The sequence below is a fragment of the Leucoraja erinacea genome, chromosome 6, assembly GCF_028641065.1.
Source record: "Leucoraja erinacea ecotype New England chromosome 6, Leri_hhj_1, whole genome shotgun sequence".
NCBI lineage: Eukaryota > Metazoa > Chordata > Chondrichthyes > Rajiformes > Rajidae > Leucoraja > Leucoraja erinaceus.
The window spans coordinates 2,962,637-2,988,872 of NC_073382.1; the positions used below are offsets into that span (position 1 = coordinate 2,962,637).

The 26,236-nt window shown below is 45.4% G+C and overlaps 1 protein-coding gene across 1 annotated transcript in view; it reads left to right on the forward strand.

The window, feature by feature from the left end:
• The window catches only part of LOC129697804 (sodium/hydrogen exchanger 7-like), a 151,023-nt gene that overhangs the window by 65,470 nt on the left and 59,317 nt on the right, over positions 1-26,236 (forward strand). Inside the window, exons 5-10 of the mRNA XM_055636430.1 lie at positions 330-442; positions 2,961-3,066; positions 5,000-5,141; positions 10,467-10,572; positions 21,395-21,558; positions 25,597-25,708. Of these exons, the coding sequence (XP_055492405.1) occupies positions 330-442; positions 2,961-3,066; positions 5,000-5,141; positions 10,467-10,572; positions 21,395-21,558; positions 25,597-25,708 (743 nt within the window). The remainder of the gene's footprint in view (positions 1-329; positions 443-2,960; positions 3,067-4,999; positions 5,142-10,466; positions 10,573-21,394; positions 21,559-25,596; positions 25,709-26,236) is intronic.

Consider the following 26,236-nt stretch of genomic DNA (forward strand, 5'->3'; position numbering starts at 1 on the left):
GGGGAATTCTAGTGTTTAGCAGCCGGGAGATCAGGCAGGCCCCTGTAAGTTGCCTCTAGTGTGGGAGCTGCTGTGGGTGATCAATGGTTAGCATGGACTCGGTGGGCCGAAGAGGCTGTTTCCATGCTGTATCTCTAAACTAAACTAACCTGTATGCAAAAAAAAATGTTGCTGTACTTGGGTACATGTAACAAAAAAGCACCATTGACCATTGTACTGGGGTTAGTTTATAATGAGGGTTGGGAGAGCCTTTGTGGGAATTCCACCTTTGTATTTCCACTGTTGTATTTTGTATAAGGACTTAAATAAAATCCGTGCTCTTGTTGCAGAAACTTCATGTATGGCATTGTGAAGCTAATGTATGCAGTGGGACAGCTTGAAGATGGATTCTATTATACAGACTGCCTATTTTTTGGTGCTATCATTTCTGCAACTGATCCCGGTGGGTAACATGCAAAATATTATTAACAGATTGATGTTGGAATAAATTGCACTAAAATCACTGCCTGCAGAGTAACCTAACCATTGCTCTTTTTCTTTGTTAACACGATCGAAACCTGATTTAAATTTGCCCTGAAAGGCTCCATGAACATTATTATTTACATTGGACCCCTTTGGTATAGGAAGTGTCCTGAAATATAATTCACAGGAGCAAGTACTGTGTGTGGCGTAATGGTACTAAAGGGCCTGTCCCACTTACGTGTCCTTGGCACGCAAATTACGTGACCTCGTGGTTGCGTTGAATCGCGATGGTCCCGCGAAGGTCGGGCACGATTACATGCTTACCCACAGCCGTCTGGAGCGCGTGACGTCATTTGAAGATGGACACAAATCTGGAGTAACTCAGCGGGACCGGCAGCATCTCTGGAGAGAAGCAATGGGTGATGTTTCGTGTCAAGACTCTTCTTCAGTCTGAAAAGAAGGATCTCGACCCGAAACGTCACCCATTGCTTCTCTCCAGAGATGCTGCCGGTCCCGCTGAGTTACTCCTGCATTTTGTGTCTATCTTCAATTTTCTTGGCCCTGCTCTGGGAGTAGGAGTGGGGGCGGATCCGGACCACAACGGCCGTGAGCCCCAGGCCGAGTTCGGCGATCGTTTGACTGCTTCTGCTGCTGTTGAAGGCGAGACGTTGCGCCGCGCCAGGGTCTTGGGCCTGTCCCACGTTGGCCGTCAGTTCCGCGACAGGCCGTTGGCGCGCAAAGATTTCGTTCACTACGAAAATTTCGGAGCTATACAATGTCGCGCACAACTACATACCCCTCCGCGCTGCTAAGTGGGACCGGCCCCGCACGGCCACACGATGCCCGTGCGCCTCAACGTGACCAACAGGTCGCGTAATATGCCTGCCAAGGACACGTAAGTGGGACAGGCCCTTAAGTCACATAATGATAATAAACCAACCACCAGGAACTGCCAGCTACCAGTAAATTATGTAAAGGAAGTGGAGATGTGCAAATTAGGAGACTTCTTGATTTAAGACTGGAGATAGCCAACTGACAATAGATGCAGGAGTAGGCCATTCGGCCCTTCGAGCCAGCACCGCCATTCAATATGATCATGGCTGATCATCCCCAATCAGTACCCCGTTCCTGCCTTCTTCCCATATCGCCTGACTCCGCTATCTTTAAGAGCCCTATCTAGCTCTCTCTTGAAAGCATCCACAGAACCGGCCTCCACCGCCCTCTGAGGCAGAGAATTCCACAGACTCACAACTCTCTGTGAGAAAAAGTGTTTCCTCGTCTCCATTCTAAATGGCTCACCCCTTATTCTTAAACTTTGGCCCCTGGTTCTGGACTCCCCCAACATCGGGAACATGTTTCCTGCCTCTAGCACTTAAACATTGATCCTGTGGTTGATAGTTTCCCATGTCATTCCCTTTATTTCATGGAACTGGGGTCTGTCACCAGATAACGCACTAATTGATGGTACTTTTAATTTGATACACCTAAACATTGCCTAAGGAGCGACCAACATTGTTTTATCTTTCTTTGTCAACAAGATCGAAAACTTGTTTGAATTTGTTCCAAATGGATCCTTAAACATTATCATTTATATTAGAGCTTTATAATATAGCCCTGATATCTAATTTATGTGGCTTAACACAGAGGGTACGGGTGTCGGGGGTTATGGGGAGAAGGCAGGAGAATGGGGTTGAGAGGGAGAGATAGATCAGCCATGATTAAATGGTGGAGTAGACTTGATGGGCCAAATGGCCTAATTCTGCTCCGAGAAGTTGTGAGTTTATGAGGGTGGCGGGTATATGGAATGAGCTGCTCGAGGAGGTAGTTGAGGCAGGTACTTTTAACAATATTTAAAAGGCATTCGGATAGCTGCATGGATAGGAAAAGGTTTAGAGGAATACGGGCCAAACGCGGGCAGGTGGGACAAGTGTAGGTGGGGGCATCTTGGTCAGCATGGGCAAGTTGGGCCGAAGGGGCACATTCTGTGTGGACTTTAATGGCACCAAGCCACATAATGAGATACTGGGGCAAATGGCAAGAAGATTGGTTGCATTTCAAGGAGCATATTTGAGACGATGCGATGTTTTGGAAAAGAATGCTGGGGCCATGAATCAAGACAATTGAACGTACATCTGCCTGCGAGATTATGTAAAGGAATTGAGGGGGGGGGTGCGAACAGCCAAAAGAGAGATTTGAAACTGGAGATGATCGAGAGAGAAGGGAAGGTGGAATGTGGATTCAAGATGAGAATTTTAATCAGGAGCATTGTTGGAACAGTATTCAGGAAACTCTCGAACGAGAAAGGATACAAACTGCTGATATTGGAAAGCTGTTGGGTTGGTAGAGGATGAAATAAAGAAGCAATAAAAGCACGATCAAGAATATATCTCCCCAAAATTGCGCTCTGAAACCTTGCTCATTTATTTTTATTTAATGTGAAATAAGGGGTTCTGTTTTGCTTCAAGCCGGCCGTTGGCATTGTTTCCTGTTTTTTACAGTGACCGTCCTTGCCATCTTCAATGAGCTTCAAGTGGACGTTGACGTTTACGCTCTGCTGTTTGGAGAGAGTGTGCTGAACGACGCAGTGGCCATCGTGCTCTCATCGTAAGTAGGGCAACCGTTGTTCACAATTGTTCCCTTATCGCCTGAGCCACGCTGTCTTTCCGCGACGGGTGGAACAGACGCGTGAATCGTCGAAGGAGCACTAGTCCGACATACAAAATTCGTAAGGGATTGGACAGGCTAGATGCAGGAAGATTGTTCCCGATGTTGGGGAAGTCCAGGTCAAGGGGTCACCGCTTAAGGATAAGAGGGGGAAATCCTTTAATAAATAAATATAATAATCTTATTTTTATAGCACATTTTTAGTCAACTTGCATTGACCCCAAAGTGCTTCACATAATTACATTACATTTACACACAGGCAAAGGTGGGTGAAGTCTCTTGCCCCAAGGACACAACGACAGTATGCACTCCAAGCGGGATTCGAACCGGCTACCTTCCGGTTGCCAGCCGAACACTTAGCCCATTGTGCCATCTGTCGTCCCTTTAGGACCGAGATGAGAAAAACATTTTTCACGCAGAGAGTGGTGAGTCTCTGGAATTCTCTGCCACAGAAGGTAGTTGAGGCCAATTCATTGGCTATATTTAAGAGGGAGTTAGATGTGGCCCTTGTGGCTAAAGAGATCAGGGGGTTTGGAGAAAAGGTAGGTATGGGATACTGAGTTGGATGATCAGCCATGATCATATTGAATGGCGGTGAGGGCTCGAAGGGCCGAATGGCCTACTCCTGCACCTAATTTCTATGTTTCTATGAAGGTAAAAGTGATCAAGGTAAAGGGGACCCCAATGAACCTTACCGAATGGTGAAAGGCCTGGATAGAGTGGATGTGGAGAAGATGTTTCTACCAGTGGGAGAGTGTTGGACCAGAGGCCACAGCCTCAGAATAAAAGGATATACCTTTATAATTGAGATGAGGAGGAATTTCTTCAGTCAGAGGGAGGTGAATCTGTGGAATTCTTTGCCACAGAAGGCTGTGGAGCCCAAGTCAAGGCAGGAGAATGGGGTTTAGAGGGAATGATTGATCAGCCATGATTGAATGGCGGGGTAGACTTAATCGGCCGAATGGCCTAATTCTGCTCATATAACTTATGAACATTACATACCAAAGAACTATTTGTTTCCCCCGGCAACAGTGAATGACCAGGCACATACTGGCTCCCATGTCGTCAGTTAGTTACCAGTTCAGTGCTGCTCCCCAGGGGACTGATGAATCACCAGTAAAGGTCATTTCTGGATAATGAACGGGTTCTGTTTTTACAGACATCCTTGCGTCAATTTTGTCCATAATTCGGAAAATATACAAAATACGATAACAATACCTCTGAAATATTGTAATGAACGGTGACAAGAACACACTAAACTGTTAAGAACAATTACAAAAAGGAGAGAGGGAGAAAGAGGGGGAGAGAGGAGGGAGGGAGAGGGAGGGAGAGGGAGAGAGGGAGGGAGAGAGGGAGGGAGAGAGAGAGGAGGGAGAGAGAGAGGAAGGGGGGAGAGAGAGAGAAAGGGAGGGAGAGAGAGAGGGAGAGAGAGGGGGAGGGAGAGGGAGAGGGAGGGGAGAGGTACCGCACATATAGACATGCAGGAGTTAGATTCTTTCTTCCCGAGCTTCTTGCCCCCCCCCCCCCCCCCCCCCCCCCCCCCCCCACCCCCCCCCACACAACAGTCTGAAGAAGGGTCCTGACTCAAAATGTCATCTATTGATGTTCTCCAGACATGCTGCATGACCTGCTATGTTACTCCACCACTTTGTGTATTTTTTTGTAAATCAGCACTTGCAGTCCGTTGCATAGACATACAGTGTTGCTTTTGCAGATTTCAGTATCAGGTTAGTTTATTTTCACATGTTCCGAGGTACAGTGAAAAGCTGTTGTTTTGCGTGCACAATTCTCTGCAATTTCTTGGATGGAGCTTGTCCGAAGATTGAAACCATGTTTGTGTAATAATGTCGATCATTTTTTTTTTCTTCTTCAGGTCAATTGTAGCTTACCAGCCGGCAGGAGAGAACAGCCACACTTTTGATGCCGCTGCCTTCTTCAAGTGCGTGGGAGTCTTTCTTGGAATATTCAGTGGTTCCTTTGCCATGGGGGCAGTGACTGGAGTGCTGACCGCTCTGATATCCTTTCAGTACGGTGGCAGAGGTGTCCACGTGGTACCTGCGTGCAACACCATCATAATGTGGATAGCACTATATTGTATGGTGTTTGACAAAGGCCAGAACAACAGGAGATGAGGTACTCCAGCTTTTTATGGGGAGAAGGCAGGAGAATGGGGTTAGGAGGGAGAGATAGGTCAGCCATGGTTAGACACAGACATAGAAAATAGGTGCAGGAGGAGGCCATTCGGCCCTTCGAGCCAGCACCGCCATTCATTGTGATCATGGCTGATCATCCCCTATCAATAACCTGTGCCTGCCTTCTCCCCATATCCCTTGACTCCACTAGCCCCTAGAGCTCTATCTAACTCTCTCTTAAATTCATCCAGTGATTTGGCCTCCACTGCCCTCTGTGGCAGGGAATTCCATAAATTCACAACTCTCTGGATGAAAAAGATTTTTCTCACCTCAGTCTTAAATGACCTCCCCTTTATTCTAAGACTGTGGCCCTGGTTCTGGACTCGCCCACTATTGGGACCATTTTCCCTGCTTCTAGCTTGTCCAGTCCTTATAATTGTATATGTTTCTATAAGATTCCCCTCATCCTTCTAAAATCCAGGGAATATAAGCCTAGTCCTTTCAATCTCTCCTCAAATGACAGTCCCGCCATCCCAGGGATCAATCTCGTGAACCTAGTTGACCTAGGTTGAACCTAGGTTGAATGGCGGTCGACTTATTGGGTCGAATGGCCTAATTCTGCTCCGATTCCTTATGATCATTGGTTTAAACCAGCATCTGTAGTTCCTTCACACACAGGAGGAATCCTGCTGTCTCTCAAGTGGTTCTCTGTGATCTATTAGCCTCCTGAGGGGGTAGGCAGACGCTCAGATCAATGGTTCATCTGAATGGTGGGATATCTGGCATTCCAGCAGTTCTATCCTGAGGGATCGTCTTGGAGAATACACACTTGATGTCGGAGAGAGGCTTGGACCCATGACCAGTGTGACCACCTGAGCTAGGCTGGCTTCCATTCCTTAGAGGCATGCAGCAGGGAAACAGGCCCTTCGGCCCGACTTGCCCATGCTGACTAAGATGCCCTATCGAAACTTTGCATTTTGCTCGATATTTCCTATTTGCTGTTCCTTGTGTCTCCATAAAGGACAGGGAAGCTAAAATGACATTTCGCTGTGTCTGGCAACAAATTAGACATTTACTAGACTTTATAGATTCATCTTAGAAACAGGCCCTTCGGCCCACTAAGCCCAAGCAAGACCAGCGATCACCCCATACAGTAGCACTATCTTACACACTGGGGCCATTTTACAATTTACAGAAGAATTTATAGAACCTATACACCACTATGTCTCTGGAGAGCGGGGGGAAACCTGAGCACCCGGAGAAAACCCACATGGTTACTGGGAGAATGTAATAACTCCATATAGGTAGCACCCTTAGTCAAGAGCCGGGGTCTCTGGCGCTGTAAGGCCTGTTCCACCCTGTCACCCAAATGATACAGGATTTTTCTTGCTGGCTATCTTTGGCAAAATTCCCCCGATATCCACCTATCTCGTCCAAAATGATACAGAATTTGATTCAACGATAAAAAGTTTCCATATCGTTCGCTCGAGACTTTAAAATAGATTATAGAGTTAGTAGGTTCCTCCCCATCATAGTGGAGGATTTTGAGCTCATTTGTGGGTCTCAGAAGACATTCCAAAAAAATGACACTGCCCCTTCTAGTGGCAAGAAAATAGACTTCAAGAGGAAAGAGACTTTCAAGAGGTAACCTCAGTTTTGCTGCCTGTGAACTGCTTTTGGAATGTAGACACGATTTTAATGTAGGAAATGTGGCCGCCAATTTGTGAGCAGCAAACGGCCACAAAATGTGATTTGGTAACAACCGAATAATCTGTTTCTCAACACAAAATGCTGGAGTAACTCGGCGGGACAGACTGCATCTCTGGAGAGAAGCAATGGGTGACGTTTCAGGTCAAGGCTCTTCTTCAGGCTGAGTATCAGGGGAGAGGGAGTCTGGAGATATGGAAGGCTAAGGTGTGAAAATGACATCAAAGCAGATGATCAAAGTCAGATCAAAGTCTTCCTGCACAAATAATCTGCTTTGCTGATATTGAGTGAGGGATTAGTATTGGCCGAAGATGCTCATTGGTACAGTTTTTGTTTGTCTATTTTTATTAGAATGAGTTGAGATTGTTTTTTTACTATGCCTCAATCTAACCAGTAAAACTATTTTGCTTGTTTCTTTACAGAAGATTTATTCATAAAGGGTGAAATATTTAAAAAATATGTTTGTTTGCTATGATTATTACAGCAGAAAAATTGTGATCACACTGAACCTTGTTACGTTCTTGTCCAGTGTGGGATATTTATTTCCAAAGCAAATTTCCTTTAAGATGCAGCCTGGTTGTGCAAGCTGTCTTGAATTTAATTCATTATTCTTGTCACGTGTACCGAGGTACAGTGAAAAGCTTTTGTTGCGCGCTATTCAGATAGAGGAAAGACAATACATGATTACAGTTGAGCCATTTACAGTTTACAGATACATGATAAGGGAATAAAAATAATAAGGAATTTGGGATAAAAACTCTGGCCATGGGGAGGGAAAAGCATGTTTTTCAAAATTGTTGCAATATTTCTAGAATTTGAAATGTAGAATGTAACGGGGTTTCAAGCAGAAACTTTGTCATTAAGTGTAATTCCACAAGTCCAAAACGTGGTATAGAGCATTCCATTAAAAGCCCTGTCCCACGGTACGAGTTCATTCCAAGAGCTCTCCCAAGTTTAAAAAAAAAATCAAACTCGTGGTAAGCATGGAGAATGAACGTAGCGGGTACGTCGGAGCTCGGGGACGTCTCTTAGCGGCTCGTAACGCTAACGGCAGATACTCGGGAAGACTCGCTAACGGCAGGTGAAGATTTTTCAACACGTTGAAAAATGTCCACGAGAGCCCCGAGTACCGACTAGCGGCCATTACCGTAAATCTCCGAGTTCGAATCAGGGCAAACTCGGGAGAGCTCTTGGAATTAACTCGTACCGTGGGACAGGGCTTTAATAATAACATTGATTGCATCTAGAAATGGCTTTCATTCTGATCCTATCTTGATTTTTGATGACTTATGGGCTTGTCCCGATTTTTTGGGCGACTACAAGCGACTGCCACAAAATTTTCAACATGTTGAAAATTTTTAGGTGACAGTGGAGACAATTTTTCCTGTCATAGGTTGTCGTAAGTGCTGTCGTAGGTTGTCGCTAGATGTCGTAGGTGAATTCCATTAAAACCAGTCCCTGGCAGTCGCCTAAAGAGTCACCTAAGTGGGGCAGGCCCATTAGAATCAGAGCGAGATAACGCACAGTTGTGGGCCCTTCAGCCCAATGAATCTGCTCTGACCATCAACCGTTTGTTTTTACGCCAACCCATTGAATTCCATTTATTTATTCTTCCCACATTTTATTGAACTCCAAAGGACAAGTTACTATGACCAAGTTACTTTCCAACCCGCATGTCCTTGCGATTTTTTTAGTTTAGAGATACAGTGCGGAAACAGGCCTTTGGCCCACCGAGTCTGCGCCGACCATCGATCCCCGTACATGCAGATGATACTAAGATAGGTGGTGTTGTGGATAATGAAGTCGATTTTCAAAGTCTGCAGAGAGATTTAGGCCATTTGGTAAAATGGGCTGAAAGATGGCAAATGGAGTTTAATGCTGATAAGTGTGAGGTGCTACATCTTGGCAGGGTAAATCAAAATAGGACGTAAATGGTAGTGAATTGAGGAATGCAGTTGAACAGAGGGATCTAGGAATAACTGCACAGTTCCCTGAAGGTGGAATCTCATGTAGGCAGGGTGGTAAATAAAGCTTTTGGTGTGCTGGCGTTTATAAATCAGAGCATTGAGTATAGAAGTTGGGATGTAATGTTAAAATTGTACAAGGCATTGTTGAGGCCAATTCTGGAGTATGGTGTACAATTTTGGTCGCCTAATTATAGGAAGGATGTCAACAAAATAGAGAGAGTACAGAGGAGATTTACTAGAATGTTGCCTGGGTTTCAGCAAATAAGTTACAGAGAAAGGTTGAACAAGTTGGGGCTTTATTCTTTGGAGCGCAGAAGGTTAAGGGGGGACTTGATAGAGGTCTTTAAAATGATGAGAGGGATAGACAGAGTTGATGTGGATAAGCTTTTCCCACTGAGAGTAGGGAAGATAAAAACAAGAGAACATGACTTGAGAATTAAGGGACAGAAGTTTAGGGGTAACATGAGGGGGAACTTCTTTACTCAGAGAGTGGTAGCTGTGTGGAATGAGCTTCCAGTGTAGGTGGTGGAGGCAGGTTCGATTTTATCATTTAAAAATAAATTGGATAGGCATATGGACGGGAAAGGAATGGAGGGTTATGGTCTGAGTGCAGGTAGATGGGACTAGGGGAGAATAAGTGTTCGGCACGGACTAGAAGGGCCGAGATGGCCTGTTTCCGTGCTATAATGGTTATATGGTTACACTAGCACTATTCCACACAGGGGTGACAATCTTTACCAAAAGCAATTAACCTCCAAGCCTGTACGTCTCCGGAGTGTGGGAGGAAACCGGAGCACCCGGGGAAAACCCACGCAGTCACGGGGAGAACGCACAAACTCCGTGCAGACAGCACCCGTAGTCAGGATCGAACCCGGGTCTCTGGCACAGTAAGGCAGCAACTCTACCGCTGCTCCATCATGCCGCCCAACATCAGAATATGCAAGGAAACTGGAGCACTCAGGCAGTCACAGGGAGAACGTGCAAACTCCACACAGCCAACATCTGAGACCAGAATTGAACAGTAGCTTCTGACTGAGGCTGAGTCTCTACTCTCCAATAGTGCTGCATATGCAAGAGGCTGTCTCAGTGGCAACACTCTTGTTTATAATAATGATCAAGCAAGCCAGTTTGTTTCCTTTGTTTACCTTAAGTGAATGTTAGGGACAATTATTTTCATGTAGAGAGTTGCGCATGTATAGAACGAGCTGCTAGAGGAAGTGGTAGAGGCTGGTACAATGATGGCATATAAAAGATGCTTGGACAGGTCCATGAATAGGAAAGATTTGGAGGAAATTGGGACTGTCGGAGGCAAATATTAACTCAGTTAACTTGAAGTTAGTTAGTCTGAAGAAGGGTCTCGACCCGAAACGTGACATTCCTTCTCTCCAGAGATGCTGCTTTTCCCGCTGAGTTGCTCCAGCTTTTTGTGTCTATCTTTAGTTAACTTGTTTGGAGTGGACGAGATGGGCCATTGTGCTTGGTTTGATGAACGCTGCAAATTTTTTTAAACGTTTCCTTAACTGCTGTTTCTCACGTCACCAAGTTCACCAAACTGCACTGCTTCCCGCTCCTGGAGACGGCGCTGTTTTTCCTGATGTCCTGGAGCACCTTCCTGCTGGCAGAAGCCTGCGGCTTCACCGGTAAGTTGCAAACGTGGTAGATGCTTGCAGGCACAAACAACATGAGTGGCAATCGAATACATAGTAGGTGTAAGCATCTCTGGGGAGATGGAGTGGGCGACCTTTTGGGTCGAGACCCTTTTTCCTCAACCCTGAATCTGAAGAAGGATCTCAACCTGAAACGTCACTCATTCCTTCTCTTCAGAGATGCTGCCTGTGAGTTGCCCAGCATTTGGTGCATCTTTTCGGGCAAACTAGGATCTGCAGTTTCTACCGACACATAAACTAAGTGTAGATGTGCAAATCGTAGAGCCAGATCAGATGGATTCGGCGTCAATTCCTTATTAATTAATTCCTTGTGGATAGTGTCAGGCCAATGGTAAATTAACCATGCATTTGATGTTGACACAGACCTGGATAGAGTGGATGTGGAGAAGATGTTTCCACTGGTGGGAGAGTCTAGGACCAGTGGGCACAGCCTCAGAATTAAAGGGAGTACCTTTAGGAAGGAGTTGAGGACGAATTTATTTAGTCAGAGGGAGGTGAACCTGTGGAAGGTTGTGGAGGCTGTCGATGGATATTTGTAAGGCAAAGATGGGTAAATTATTGATTATTACGGGTGTCAGGGGTTATGGGGAGAAGGCAGGGGAATAGGGTTTAGAGGGAAAGTTAGGATTGAATGGCGGAGTAGACTTGATGGGCCGAATGGCCTAATTCTGCTCCTTGAACTTATGTAGATCAAGGCTCTAGTTATGTGTTGTGTTAGTCTGTTTGCATCCAGCCAATTGTGATCAATGTCTTTATCCTTGGCCACTACCAAGGAAGTAGTGGTTATTTTTTAAATTGATATACATTCCTGCTCTCAATTTTGACAATTTCCTCCATGGATGTTAGATGAGGTGTGGTTGGGGTTATAGACTCATGGAGTGATACAGTGTGGAAACAGGCCTTAGGGCCCAACTTGCCCAAACAGGCCAACAATGTCCCAGCTACACTAGTCCCATCAGCCTGCGCTTGGCCCATATCCCTCCAAACCTGGCCTGTCCATGTACCTGTCCAAATGTTTCTTAAACGTTGGGATAGTCCCTGCCTTAACTACCTCCTCTGGCAACTCGTTCCATACACCCATCACCCTTTGTGTGAAAAAGTTACCCCTCAGATTCATATAAAATCTTTCCCCTTTCACTTTAAACCGACAGTATGTCCTCTGGTTCTCATTCTCTATCTCTCTCCCTCTATCTCCCTCCATCTATCTCTATCTCTCGATCTCTCTCCCTCTCTCTCTCTCTCCATCTCTCTCTCTCCCTCTATCTCTCTCCCTCTATCTCTCTCCCTCTCTCTCTCTCCCTCTCTCTCTCTCTCCCTCTATCTCCCTCTCCCTCTATCTCTCTCCTCTCTATCTCCCTCTCTCTCTCCCTCCCTCTCTCTCTCTATCTCCCTCCCTCTATCTCTCGCTCCCTCCCTCTATCTCTCTCATTCCCTCTCTCCCTCTCTCCCTCCCTCTCTCCCTCCCTCTCCCTCTCCCTCCCTCTCTCCCTCTCTCTCCCTCTCTATCTCCCTCTATCTCTATCTCCCTCTCTCCCTCTATCACTATCTCCCTCTATCTCTATCACTCCCTCTCCCACACTCACATCCTATCTATTCCCTTTCCCCAACTGTTTCTTAAACGTTGGGATAGTCCCAGCCTCAACTACCTCCTCTGGCAGCTCGTTCCATACACCCTTCACCCTTTGCATGAAAAAGTTACCCCTCAGATTCCTATGAAATCTTTTCCCCTTCACCTGAAACCTATGTCCTCTGGTCCTCGATTCCCCTGCTCGGGGCAAGAGACTCTGTGCATCAGCCCGGTCTATTTGATACACAGTGTTGCCCTGGGTAACCAGGCGTGATCAGTGGAGTACAGGTAGGTCAGACACCGCAACGTGTGTCGATTCAGCTCCCTTGGGCTGTTGAGTGTCAGGTAGTCCTCCAAGCCCAGTTCCCCAAATCACAGCAACCCAGCAGATTTACTAAGCTTCATATGCTGTGGGCATTTTACAGTGATGTGATTTTGATCGATATTAATGAACGAGGCATGGGCTCACTGTTTTTAAACATGACACCAAGCACGGCAGCATCGCAAACTGAAGAGGACAGCGGTAGATTTCAGCACAACGTAGGTCTGCGGGTGGAAGGAGCAGATACATAATGGAGGAAGTTTAATGCGGGTAATGTGAGGTGATGAATTTCAGTCGGATAAAAGAAGAGGCGATGTAGAAGAAAGGATACTGCTCTAAAAGGGATGATAGAGTAAAGGGGCCTGGAGATAGGTGTCCAGAAGTCACCGAGTGTATTTGTTTTCAAGTGTTCAAGTGAGTATATTGTCATGTGTCCCAGATAGGACAATGGAATTCTTGCTTTGCTTCAGCACAACAGAACATAGTAGGCATTGACTACAAAACAGATCAGTGTGTCCATATACCATTATATAAATATATACACACATGAATAAATACTGATCAAGTGCAGATAACAGATAATGGGCTATTAATGTTCATAGCCAAGCCAAGTTTAATAGCCTGTTCAGCAGCAAAAAACAAACTGCTGGAGGAACTCACTGGGTTTGTTTGTTTTTCTGTGTATGTATGTGTATATGTGTACATGTGTGTTTGTGTATGTGTTTATGTGTGTGTGTGCACACACACACACACACACACACACACACACATATGTCTTATATCTCCACTGAAAGTAGTAAGGCAGGTTGCAGAAGTGGTTAATAGGGTTTACTAGGGTATACGCTGAGCTTTATGGAGGCACAAAAATCAGGAATGTTGTCCTGAACTATGTCAAAGTCTGGTCCATCCTCAACTGGAGTATTGAGGTCAACTTTCATGACTACGTTAAAGAAAGGAGGTGAAAGCTTTTGAGAGGATCTGGAAGATTTGTAGGGGTGGTTGCCACATTGAACGACAACAGTTACTTGTGATTAGACAGGGTGAGAGGAAAATAAGCCATGGGGAAATGTCAGGAGGAAGGGTCAAGACAGAGTAGACTGTGGAAAGTTGTTCTCTTTGGTGAAGGGTAGGGAGGAGTGGGCAGATGCATGGCAGATGCAGTATAAGGTGGATAAATGTGAGGTTATCCACTTTGGTGGCAAGAACAGGAAGGCAAATTATTATCTGAATGGTGTCAGATTAGGAAAAGGGGAGGTGCAACGAGACCTGGGTGTCCTTGTACATCAGTCACTGAAAGTAAGCATGCAGATACAGCAGGCAGTGAAGACAGCTTAATTGCACGAGGATTTAGGAGCAAGGAGATCCTACTGCAGTTGTACAGGGCCTTGGTGAGACTGCACCTGGAGTATCATGTGCAGTCTTAGTCTCCTTATTTGAGGAAGGACATTATTGCTATTGAGGGATTGCAGCGTAGGTTCACCAGGTTAATTCCCGGATGGCGGGACTGTCATACGATGAATGAATGGGTCGACTGGGCTTGTATTCACTGGAATTTAGAATGAGAGGGGATCTTATAGAAACATATAAAATTCTTAAAGGATTGGACGGGCTAGATGCAGAAAAAATGTTCCTGATGTTGGTGGAGTCCAAAACCAGGGGTCACTGTTTAAGAATAAAAGGTAGGCCATTTAGGACTGAGATGAGGAAAAACTTTTTCACCCAGAGAGTTATAAATCTGTGGAATTCTCTGCCACAGAAGGCAGTGGAGGCCAATTCACTGGATGTTTTCAAGAGAGAGTTAGTTTTAGCTCTTAGGGCTAAAGGAATGAAGGGATATGGGGGAAAAGCAGGAATGGGGTACTGATGTTAGATGATCAGCAATGATCATATTCAATGGGGGTGCTGGCTCTATTTTCTATGTATCTGGGTGAAAAAGTTAAAGGGCCTCCCCTTTATTCTAAGACTGTAGCCCCTGGTTCTGTCTCCCCAACAGTGGGAACATTTTTTCCCGCATCTAGCTTGTCCAGTCCTTTTATAAATTTATGTTTCTAGAAGATCCCCTCTCAACCTTATAAACTCCAGTGAATACAAGCCCAGTCTTTCCAATCTTTCCTCATATGATAGTTCCGCCATCCCGGGGATTAACCTTGTGAACCGTCGCTGCACTCCCTCGATAGCAAGGATGTCCTTCCTCAAATTAGGAGACCAAAACTGTACACAATACTCCAGATGTGGTCTTACCAGGGCCCTGTACAACTGCAGAAGGACCTCTTTGCTCCTGTACTCAAATCCTGTTGTTATGAAGGCCAACACTGCCTGCTGTACCTGCATGTTTACTTTCAGTGACTGGTGTACAAGGACACCCAGGTCTCGTTGCACTTCCCTTTTCCCTAATCTGACACCATTGAGGTAATAATCTGCCTCCTTGTTCTTGCCGCCATAGTGGATAACCTCACATTTATCTACATTATACTGCATCTGCCACGCATCTGCCCACTCATTCAACCTGTCCAAGTCACCCTGCAACCTCCTAGCATCCTCTTCACAGTTCACATTGCCACCCAGCTTTGTGTCATCTGCAAATTTGCTAATGTTACTTTTAATTGCATCACCTAAATCATTCATATATATTGTAAATAGTTGCAGCCCCAGCAGCGAGCCTTGCGGCACTCCACTCGCCACTGCCTGCCATTCTGACAGGGACCCGTTTATTCCTACTCTTTGTTTCCCGTCTGCCAACCAATTCTCTATCCATGTCTTTACCCTACCCCCAATACCACGTGCTCTAATTTTGTCCACTAATCTCCTGTGTGGGACCTTATCAAAGGCTTTCTGAAAGTCCAGATACATCCACTAGCTCTCCTTCATCCATTTTACTTGTCACATCCTCAAAAACTTCCAGTTTGTCAAGCAGGATTTCCCCTTCATAAATCCATGCTGACTTGGACCAATCCTTTTACTGCTATCCAAATGTGCTGTTATTACTTCTTTAATAATTGACTCCAGCATCTTCCCCACCACCGAAGTCAGGCTAACTGGTCTATAATTCCCCGTTTTTTCTCTCTCGTTCCTTTCTTGAAAATTGTGATAACATTAGCTACCCTCCAATCCACAGGAACCGATCCTGAATCTACAGAACATTGGAAAATGATCACCAATGCATCCACGGTTTCTAGATACACCCCCTTGAGTACCGTGGGATGCAGTCCATCAGGCCCTGGGGATTTATCAGCCTTCAGTCCCATCAGTCCACCCAATACTATTTCTCTCCCAATGCAATTTTTTCCAATTCCTCTCTCTCCCTAGATCCTCTGTCCTCTAGTACATCTGGGAGATTGTTTGTGTCTTCCTTAGTGAAAACAGAACCAAAGTACCTGTTCAAGTCGTCTGCCATTTCCTTGTCCCCTTAATAATTTCACCTGTTTCTGCCTTCAAGGGACCCACTTTTGTCTTTACTAATCTTTTTCTCTTAACATACCTAAAGAAGCTTTTATTATCCTTCTTTATATTCTTGGCCAGCTTACCCTCGTACTTCATCTTTTCACCCCGTATTGCCCTTTTTGTTACCTTCTGATGTCCTTTGAACGTTTCCCAATCCTCTGGCTTCCCGCTACTCTTTGCTATGTTATACCCCTTTCCCCAAATTCTCAAAAGATGAATATGCTTTGATGAGAAGGCTGTGGAGAAAGATCCAAGGGGGATTGGAACTCGTAGAGAGGCAGGGCAGATATGATGGGCCAAATGGCTGCATTCTGTGCTACAACCATTCTATGATAAAAGAAGGACCAGGCTAAAGCACTCCATTGCAAATCCTATGATACTACAGCTCTGCTCCCAGCTTGTCAGAGCCAGTGGATGTTTACAAGCATTAAAGCAGGCTTGTGGCGCCATCTTGTGGCCAAGCCACATTCTCGAACCTTCGATTGTCGAGTTTGAACTCTCGTGATTTGGGCCGACCAATCTTGCGGTAAGGGGGAATCAGGCCGTTGGTGAGATTAGAGAACAAAGGAGTTGGAGGTTAACTGATGTGATCACGAACGACGGCAAGGATTTTAGTTCAATGTTTACTGAATGCGCATGAGTGCCGGAGCTGTACCTATTAATAAAGAGACACAGTGTGTACACAATGCCTGGACCTCCACAGGCTCCCAGAAATGCAGCGGTTTAAAGCTGGGTGTAGCCTTGGCATTGCTTTCACTAACTCCAAACTGATGAAGCAAAAGTAACCATTGTGTGTGGCCCTTGTGACTTTAACCCAGAGCTGTCTGAACATTGCTCCAGAGCACGCAATTACTGAGACATTAAGGATGGGTTGTATAAACAAACATGGCACTCCCTCAAGCATTGAAGATTAAAGGATCATCTGATTGAATTGTTAAGATGATTATCGGGTTTGATAAATGGAGACTCAAATTATTTCCTCTTGTGAAGAATCCAGGAAATGTTGACCACCGCCTTAAAGTTGGATCTGGACCGCTCAGGAGTTGGGAAGCACTTCCTGACAAGGAAAAGTGAAAAGCTAAAACACCCGGGGGAAAAATATAGGGAACAGGGGCATTCGAAACTTGGACTGATGGAGTTTTATTTGATAAAAGTCATTAGAGATATGGAGATATATGGTGAATGGACACAGTTGACTTCAATCAAGTTGAATGATGGACAGAGCTCAAAGCCCATGGCTCTAAACTGTCCACCTATCTTGGTCACAGCTGCAGCAAGATTTGAAGGGTGCTGACAATACCACACTACATATAGTAGAGGTGCAGTTTTTTTTAAGGCTGAAGCGCAGTGGAGCTAAACGGAAGAAATACACTCTGGAAGTTTTGCTGCTATTCTAATTCTTGTTTGCATCTGCTGAAACCCTTACCCTTCCCCTTTCCCCAAGTAAGTCGGAAGTGAGATCCCAGATGAATAGAAACCATCATATTTGAGATTCTCCAGGCAGGGACAATAGACAATAGTTGCAGGAGTAGGCCATTCGGCCCTTCGAGCCAGCACCGCCATTCAATGTGATCATGGCTGATCATCCCCAATCAGTACCCCGTTCCTGCCTTCTCCCCATATCCCCTGACTCCGCTATCTTTAAGAGCCCTATCTAGCTCTCTCTTGAAAGCATCCAGAGAACTTGCCTCCACCGCCCACTGAGGCAGAGAATTCCACAGACTCACCACTCTCTGTGAGAAAAAGTGTTTCCAAGTAATTTCACAAGCCAAGTAATTACAGGCTTGTGAATTGCAGGGATAATTTACATTTTATACCAAGCCAATTGACGTACAAACCTGTACGTCTTTGTAGTGTGGGAGGAAAGTGAAGTTCTCTGAGACAACTCACAGGGAGAACGTACAAACTCTGTAGAGACAAGCACCCGTAGTCGGGATCCAACCCGGGTCTCTGGCGCTGTAAGGCAGGAACTCGACCGCTGCACGCACCACTGTTAAGGTTAATGGTAAACAAGTGATTAAAACATACTTATGAGGCACAGGATTAACCTACACAAGGAAAGGCAGGAATTAATCAATAATAGTCAACCCAGCTGTCTCAGGGGAGATCCTGTCTAATCAAATTGATTGATTTTTTTTGAAGAGGTAACTAAGTGTATTGCTGCGGGCAGTGTTGCTGAAGTAGTCCACATGGACCAGTCAGGCCTTTGGCAAGGTCCCACAGGAGAGATTGCTACAAAGGAAAGATATGGGATGTATCTGCTGTAGGCCCAGTAGTGTAATTAGAGAAAGAAGAGGCTACTCATTTCAAGAGGGCTAGATTACAAGAGGAGGGATGTAATGCTGAGGCTCTAGAAGGCACTGGTCAGGCTGCATTTGGAGTATTGTGAGCAATTTTAGGCACCATATCTGAGGAAGGATGTGCTGGCTCTGGAGAGAGTCCAGAGGAGGTTTACAGGAATGACCCCAGAAATGAGTGGGTTAACATATAATGGGCGTTTGACAGCACTGGGCCTGTACACGCTTAGAAGGATGAGGGGGATCTCATTGAAACTTACTGAATAGTGAAAGGCTTGGATGGAGTGGATTTGGAAATGATGTTTCCACTAGTGGGAGAGTCTTGAACCAGAGGTCATAGCCTTAGAATTAAAGGACATTCCTTTTGGAAGGAGATGGGGAATATTTTTAGTCAGAGGGTGGTGAATCTGTGTAATTCATTGCCACGGAAGGCTGTGGAGGCCAATGGATATTTTTAAGGCAGAGATAGATTCTTGATTAGTACGGGTGTCAAGGAATGGGGTTAAAAGGAAAAGATAGATCAGCCATGATTGAACAGCGAAGCAGAATTGATGGGCTGAATGGCCTAATTCTGCTCCTGTCACTTATGATCACAAGGACCTCAACAACAGATTCTGCAAAGTAAAATGCAAGGAGACAAACTAGCCTTTGATCTTTAGCTCTAAGCAAACAAGAGCCCTTCATGTCCATTGTACTTCAAACAAACAGATCGAGATTTTCACAGGGTATTACTGGGGGCTATAGGGAAGTGTCTGTGAAACTGTGGTTTAGAATTCTACGCTGACAGTAGCAAATTTATCGTTCACTTCCTGAATCAAATGGCCGTAGATTCAAGTTCTATTTCAGGGACTTCAGCACAAAATCCAGGCATGCACTCTGATGACACATCACAAAAACATCTGATTAAGACCGAGCACCCCCCCCCCTTCCCTGAGAGATCCCAGAACAAACGCAATGACATTTAAAAAGATGAAACTGGCAAAGTTTAAAAGAAGATGTGCGGGACAAATTTGGGGAGAGGGCAGGAGAATGGGGTTTGGAGGGAGAGATAGATCGGCCATGATTGAATGGCGGAGTAGACTTGATGGGCTGAATGGCCTAATTCTGCTCCTATCACATTAATATAAGATCACTGCTGTGCTCGTTAGAACGGCAAAACCTTTGATGGCTGAGTTTAACATGAGAAAAAAATGGGACATCAGAAGTAGATTAGCAGGTTACAACACAGATGGACATAAAATGCTGGAGTAACTCAACGGGTGAGGCAGCATCTCTGGAGAGTAAGAATGGGTGATGTCTCGACCCCAAAAGTCGTCCAATTCCTTCTCTCCAGAGATGCTGCCTCACCCGTTGAATTACTCCAGCATTTTGTGTCTACCTTCGATTTAAACCAGCATCTGCAGTTCTTTCTTACACAGGGTTTTAAGCCAAGATCCACTTGACACTGAGAATTATCGACAGAAGATTTATTGAAAGATACAGCATGGAAACGGGTCTGTCAGTCCAAGTCCAGGCAAACATTGTTCATTCTCGTTCTATATTTTCACTGCTTTTGCATCCACCCCGTGCACAGTCGGGGGGAATTTACAGAGGCCAATTAACCTACAAACTTGCACATCTTTTTGCCTACAAAATGGCGGCGGCGCGGGCACACCGCGACGCCCTGTGTCTCCCTAGAATGGGAAAAATAGCAACGAAATTGAATCTGATCTTGCACAACAAAAAATCTTTCGAGTCCCAGTTTACTGCCAACTGTTGGACCTGAAATGTCAGAAGCTTGTTGGAAATGTCATGTGTATCTTTGGAAACCATTTTCTAACGATGGTTCCTTAATGTTAAAATGCAATGCTTAGCTCTGGAATATGTGCACTGTTATCTTTCCCAATGAAATGATTTTATTTTGTGTACGCTAGTGCAAATTTAAAAAAATGCAAACATTTAGGAACATTATGATTATTTGTCAAGATTTCATTTTTGAATTTCATATAAATTCCTGATATTGATTTGATATGCCATTTAGTTGTCACTATACATGTACAGTGAAACTGAAAGCTGCTCGTACTCAGTGCATACATACACAATTTTACACTAAACAAAAAATAAGAAACAGAAAAACAAAACACGAAGGGAGATGGGGGGGGGGGGGAATAGGTGCACAAATTCTACGGCGCTACATACATATATACATATATAGTCCTGGAAGTCCGTGTTGGGACGGTTTAGTCACATCAGCTGTGTGGATTTGAATTTATGGTGTAGATATAATTCTCGGGAAGCAGCTATTCCTGAGTCTGTTTGACCTGGATGTGATGCACCTATAGCGCCTTCCAGAGTGCAGCAGGTCGAACAGTCCAAACGCAGGATGGGAGCTGTCTTGTCATGATCTTCTTTGCCCTGCTAAGGCAGCGGGAGGTGTGTCAGATGTCCATCAGGGAGGGGAGAGGGCAGCCCATGATCCTCTGCGCTGGCCTGGTTACCCTCTGAAGCCTCTCCCCGTCTGCCATGGTACAGCTGCCATACCATGCTGTAATGCAGTATGTCAGCAGGCTCTCGATGGACGAGCAGTACAAGGTCAGCAGCAGGTTAGAGTCCAGGTTGTGCTTCCTGAGGACCCTCAGGAAGTGCAGCCGCTGCTGAGCCTTCTTGATGACCGCTGTCGTGTGGGCCGTCCAGGAGATGTCAGCCGCGATATGGACGCCGAGAAACCGGAAGGTGTTGACCCTCTCCACACACTCGCCGTTAATGTGTAGGGGGGCTAAGTCGGTGCTGTGCCTCCTGAAGTCGACAATGATTTGGTGAAGAGAGATCATTTATTTTCTTCCCGGGGCAAACGGGGTCTTGGTTTCATATTTCAACTGAAAGGTAGCACGTCTGACATTGCAGTAGTCTTGCGATAAGGAGAGCAATGCTTTTCCAGAATAGTTTTTCATTTGTTGCACCATGGTACAATCCACCTTTCTGCTTTTCAGGTAACATACAGGGACGTGCCAGAAGAGAAAATATAAATGCATGAAAGGGGCTCTGGAGACAGCGAAATGAGAATTGTTTGTTGTGAGCCGGTGTTGTGTGCAGAGATCTTGCACCTGCTATCTTCCTGCATTGACGTTTTCACCGATGAGGTTTCTAAATTGAGGAGAGTTTCACAAATTTTGTTTTCTTCACTTGCAGGTGTGGTGTCTGTTCTCTTCTGTGGTATCACACAGGCTCATTATACTTACAACAATCTGTCGCCAGAATCAAGAGATCGAACAAAGCAGGTATGGGGTCTCAATGGTGTCCGTCCTCAATGTGTTTGGACTTATAATGTTAATTTGCAGTCAGGACAATTGGAAGTATAAGGAGAGTTTGACGGCACCGGGCCTCTACTCGCTGGTTGTTTAGAAGGTTGAGGGGGGATCCTCATTGACATTTACTGAATAATGAAAGGCATAGATAGAGTGGATGTGGAAAGGATGTTTCCACTGGTGGGAGAGTCTTGGACCAGAGATCATAGTCTCAGAATTAAAGGGCAATCTTTTAGAAAGGAGGTGAGGAGGAACTTAGATAGAAACATAGAAAATTGGTGCAGGAGGAGGCCATTCGGCCCTTCGAGCCAGCACCGCCATTCATTGTGATCATGGCTGATCGTCCCCTATCAATGCCTGCCTTCTCCCCATATCCCTTGACTCCATTAGCCCCAAGAGCTCTATCTAACTCTTTTGTCGGAGGGTAGTGAATCTGTGGAACTCATTGCCACAGAGGGCTGTGGAGGCCAAGTCACTGGATATTTTTAAGGCAGAGATAGACAAATTCTTGATTAGAACGGGTGTAAAAGGTTATGGGGAGAAGGCAGGAAAATTGGATCAGGAGGCAGTGATCAGTCATGATTGAATGGTGGTGTGGACTCGATGGGCTGAATGGCCTAATTCTACTACTATAACTTGTGCAGTAATTCTATTATAGATACTGCATGACCCGCTGAGTTCTTCCAATACTTGCCAAAATGTTGTTCTGCTCAAGAATGCAGCATCTGCAATCTCTTGCACCTCAACCTTCTTGAAGAATGGCTACTTTGAAGAACTCCTCCTGCTCTCTCTTGAGACCCTCTCTCACTGCCCCCCCTCTGTCTGCTCTTCCAAGTAGAGGATACTGGCCCAAAGTTGTGTGTGTCCATTCACTCCACAGATGCTGCCTGACCCACAGAGTCGGAGTCATACGATGTTTAAACAGGCCCTTCGGCCCCACCTGCCCAAACCGACCAACATGTCCCATATACATCAGTCCCACCTGCATGCATTTGGCCCATATCCCTCTAAACCTGTCCCATCCATGTACCTGTCAAAATGTTTCTTAAACATTGCAATAGTACCTGTCTCAACTACCTCCTCTGGCAGGTTGTACCATACATCCACCACACATTGTGTGAAAAAGTTACCCCTCAGATTCGTATTAAATCTTTGCCCCCTCGCCTTAAACATGTCCTCATTTCCCCTAGACCTGCAGCACAACACTATTCATTGCTTGCCATGCTGATAAGGTCCCGTTAATTCCTACTCTTTGCTTCCTGTCTGCCAAGCAGTTCTCTATCCATGTCAATACCCTACCTGCCAATACCATGTGCTCTGATTTTACACAGTAATCTTGTGTGGAACCTTTTCAAAGTATTTTTGAAAGTAAAGATACACCACATCCACTGGCTCTCCCTTACCAATTCTACTTGTTACATCCTCAAGAAATTCCAGAAGATTAGTCAAGCATGATTTCCCCTTCATAAATCCATGCTGACTTTGACCGATCCTGTCACTGCTTTCCAAATGTGCTGCTATGACATCTTTAATAATCGACTCAAGCATCTTCCCCACCACCGATGTAAGGCTAACTGGTCTATCATTCCCTGTTTTCTCTCTCCCTCCTTTCTTAAAAAGTGGAGTTATATTTGCTACCCTCCAGTCCACAGGAATTGATCCTGAGTTGAGAAAACATTGGAAAATGATCACCAGTGTATCGACGATTTTCAGGGCCACTTCCTTGAGTACTCCAGGATGCAGACCATCAGGCCCTGTGGATTTATCTGCCTTCCGTCCCAACAGTTTACCTAATACCATTTCATGACTAATGTGGATTCCCTTCAGTTCCTCCCTCCCACTAGATCCTCGGTCCCGAAGTATTTCTGGGAGATTGTTTGTGTCTTCCTTAGTGAATTGAACACAATACTCTAAATACAGCCTCACCAACGTCCTCCTCATTCATTTTAAAGGTATGTCTTTTTGTTCTAAGGCTGTGCCCTCAGGACCCAGACACTCACCACTCTCTGTGTGAACAAAGTTCTCCACATCCACGGTTTTTAGGGATTTCATAATTCAGTAAGTTTCAATAAGATGGACTCCCCAACATCTTCCTGTAAACAGCCAGCGCCACCAAACGCTTTTGTTAGTTTCTAGTAAGATCCCCTCTAAAGTGTGTTACTTTAGTGAGTTACTGGGACGACAGTCTGGCCAGTCTTTGGGCATAAGTGTTCGGCTGGCGACCGGGATCAGTCTGGTAGCCGGTTCAAATCCCGCTATGGCAAGCAACTGTCGTTGTGTCCTTGGGGCAAGACACTACACCCACCTTTGCCTGTGTGTAAATGTAATGTAATTATGTGAAGCACTTTGGGGTCAATGCAAGTTGACTAAAAATGTGCTATATAAATAAGATTATTATTATTATTATTATTGTGCCCTAATGCATTTTTGTTTTTCCCTGGTCAGCTATTCGAAGTTCGCTGAATTTCCTCTTTTCCTAGTCGGAAAACTTAGATATTTTCTACTTTCCTGACTAATGTGGATTCCCGTCAGTTCAGAATCACGTCTTCGGTCCCCAAAGTATTTCTGGGGGATTTTTGTGTCTTCCTTTGTGAATTATTGCCAGTACTCTAAATGGCCTCACCAACTCCTCCTGTTCAATTTAAATGTAGGTCCCTTTTTGTTCTAAAATGCCCTCAGTGTAGACATTTGTACTGGAAACATCTTCTCCACATCCACTCCTTTAGGCCTTTGTAACTTGGGTGTTTCAATAAGATGTTGAAGCATCCTTATTTAAATGTCAGCTTTCTCAAACGCTCCTGATCCAAATCTGAGGAAGGACTAAAGTGCCATAGAGGGAGTGCAGAGACGGTTCACCAGGTAGCCGGTTCGATTCCTGCGATGTCAGGACTGTCTATGAAGAAAGACTGGATAGACTTGGTTTATACCCATCTAGAATTTAGGAGATTGAGAGGGGATCTTATAGAAACTTACAAAATTTGCTTAAGGGGTTGGACAGGCTAGATGCAGGAAGATAGTGCCCGATGTTGGGGAAGTCCAGAACAAGGGGCCACACACAGTTTAAGGATAAGAGGAAATCTTTTAGGACCGAGATTAGAAGAACTTTTTTCACACAGAGAGTTGTGGGAATCTCTGGAACTCTCTGCCACAGGGTTTGGGCAGTATGAGGCCAGTTCACGTCTTCAACCCCATTTAAGAGGGAGTTAGCTGTGGCCTTTGTGGCTAAGGGCCATCAGGGGGTACAACTGTGCAATGAAAGAAGGCCCTTTTTGCAAAATGCCTAGTGTAAAGTTGGATGATCAGCCATGATCATATTGAATGGCGGTGCAGGCTTGGGTGGGCCGAATGGCCTACTCCTGCACCTAAGTCTTGTTTCTATGTTTCCCCCCCCCCCCCCCCACCACCCTCCTCCGGGCCACTTAGCAGACTTGGAGAATGCTTGATTTGCAAACTCATGCAAGTGCAAGAGAATTCAACTTCAGTGGCAGCCTTGAACTTTCATGAAAAAAGGGTACAGAAATAATCCCTATTTTTGAATCCAAGAGGACATTCTTGGTTTAGTTTAGTTTATTGTCACGTGTACCGAGGTACAATGAAAAGCTTTTTTTGTCGCATAGTGGGAAGCTGGTAGGGTGATAGAAGAAGGGTCTCGACCCGAAGTGTCAACCATTCCTTCTCTCCAGAGATGCTGCCTGTCCCGTGGAGTTACTCCAGCATTTTGTGCCTTTTAGGATGGTTGGGGATTCAGCTGAAGCACAAATTCAAGCATGTACCATGGTCAGTTAACCCACCAGCCCACATATCTATGTATGGAGGGGGGGATGCAGAACATTCTGAATGGCTATGTTGCTGCATCATAGATGATTTCGTGTGAAACCCCCCCTTAAGGTGCCTCAGTATTGACCCGTTTTCGCCAGGGTTAAACACCGGAGAACGCTCGTGACCCGAAACGTCGCCTGTCCATTCATTGGACATGTGCTGTTTGGCCCGCTGAGTTAGTCCAGCACTTTGTGTTACGTTCAAGATCCCAGCCTCTACAATTTCTCGTGCCTCTCTATTTTAAGCTCCTTAGCTGCCGCTGGCCAGATCGCTATCCTGCTGGGCAGAGCCGCAAATATTTACCCACTGTCTTTTTTCCTGAACTTGGGCAGAAAGCACAAGATCGGCTGGAACTTCCAACACATGATGATGATTGCAGGTACGGATCGATCGGCAGGTGATCCTTTACCTCAGAGGGCGGTGGAGGCAGGTTCTCTGGATGCTAACAAGAGAGAGCTAGATTGGGCTCTTAAAATAGTGGGGTCAGGGGATATGGGGAGAAGGCAGGAACGGGGTACTGATTGGGGATGTTCAGCCATGATCACATTGAATGGCGGTGCTGGCTCGAAGGGCCTACTCCTGCACCTATTGTCTATTAAGATCACTGCCGAGAAACCCTTTATTTAGTTCATTGTCACGTGTAATGGGTACAGTGAAAAGCTTTTGCTGCGTGCTAACCAGTCAGCGGAAAGACAATACATGATTACAATCGAGCCAGATACATGAAAAATGGAATAACGTTTTGTGCAAGATAGAGCCAGTAAAGTCCTATCAAAGATAGTCCAAGGGTCTCCAATGTGGTAGAGTAGATCAGGACTGCTCTCTAGTTGTGGTAGGATAGAAACATAGAAAGTAGGTGCAGGAGTAAACCTTTTGGCCCTTCGAGCCAGCACCGCCATTCAATATG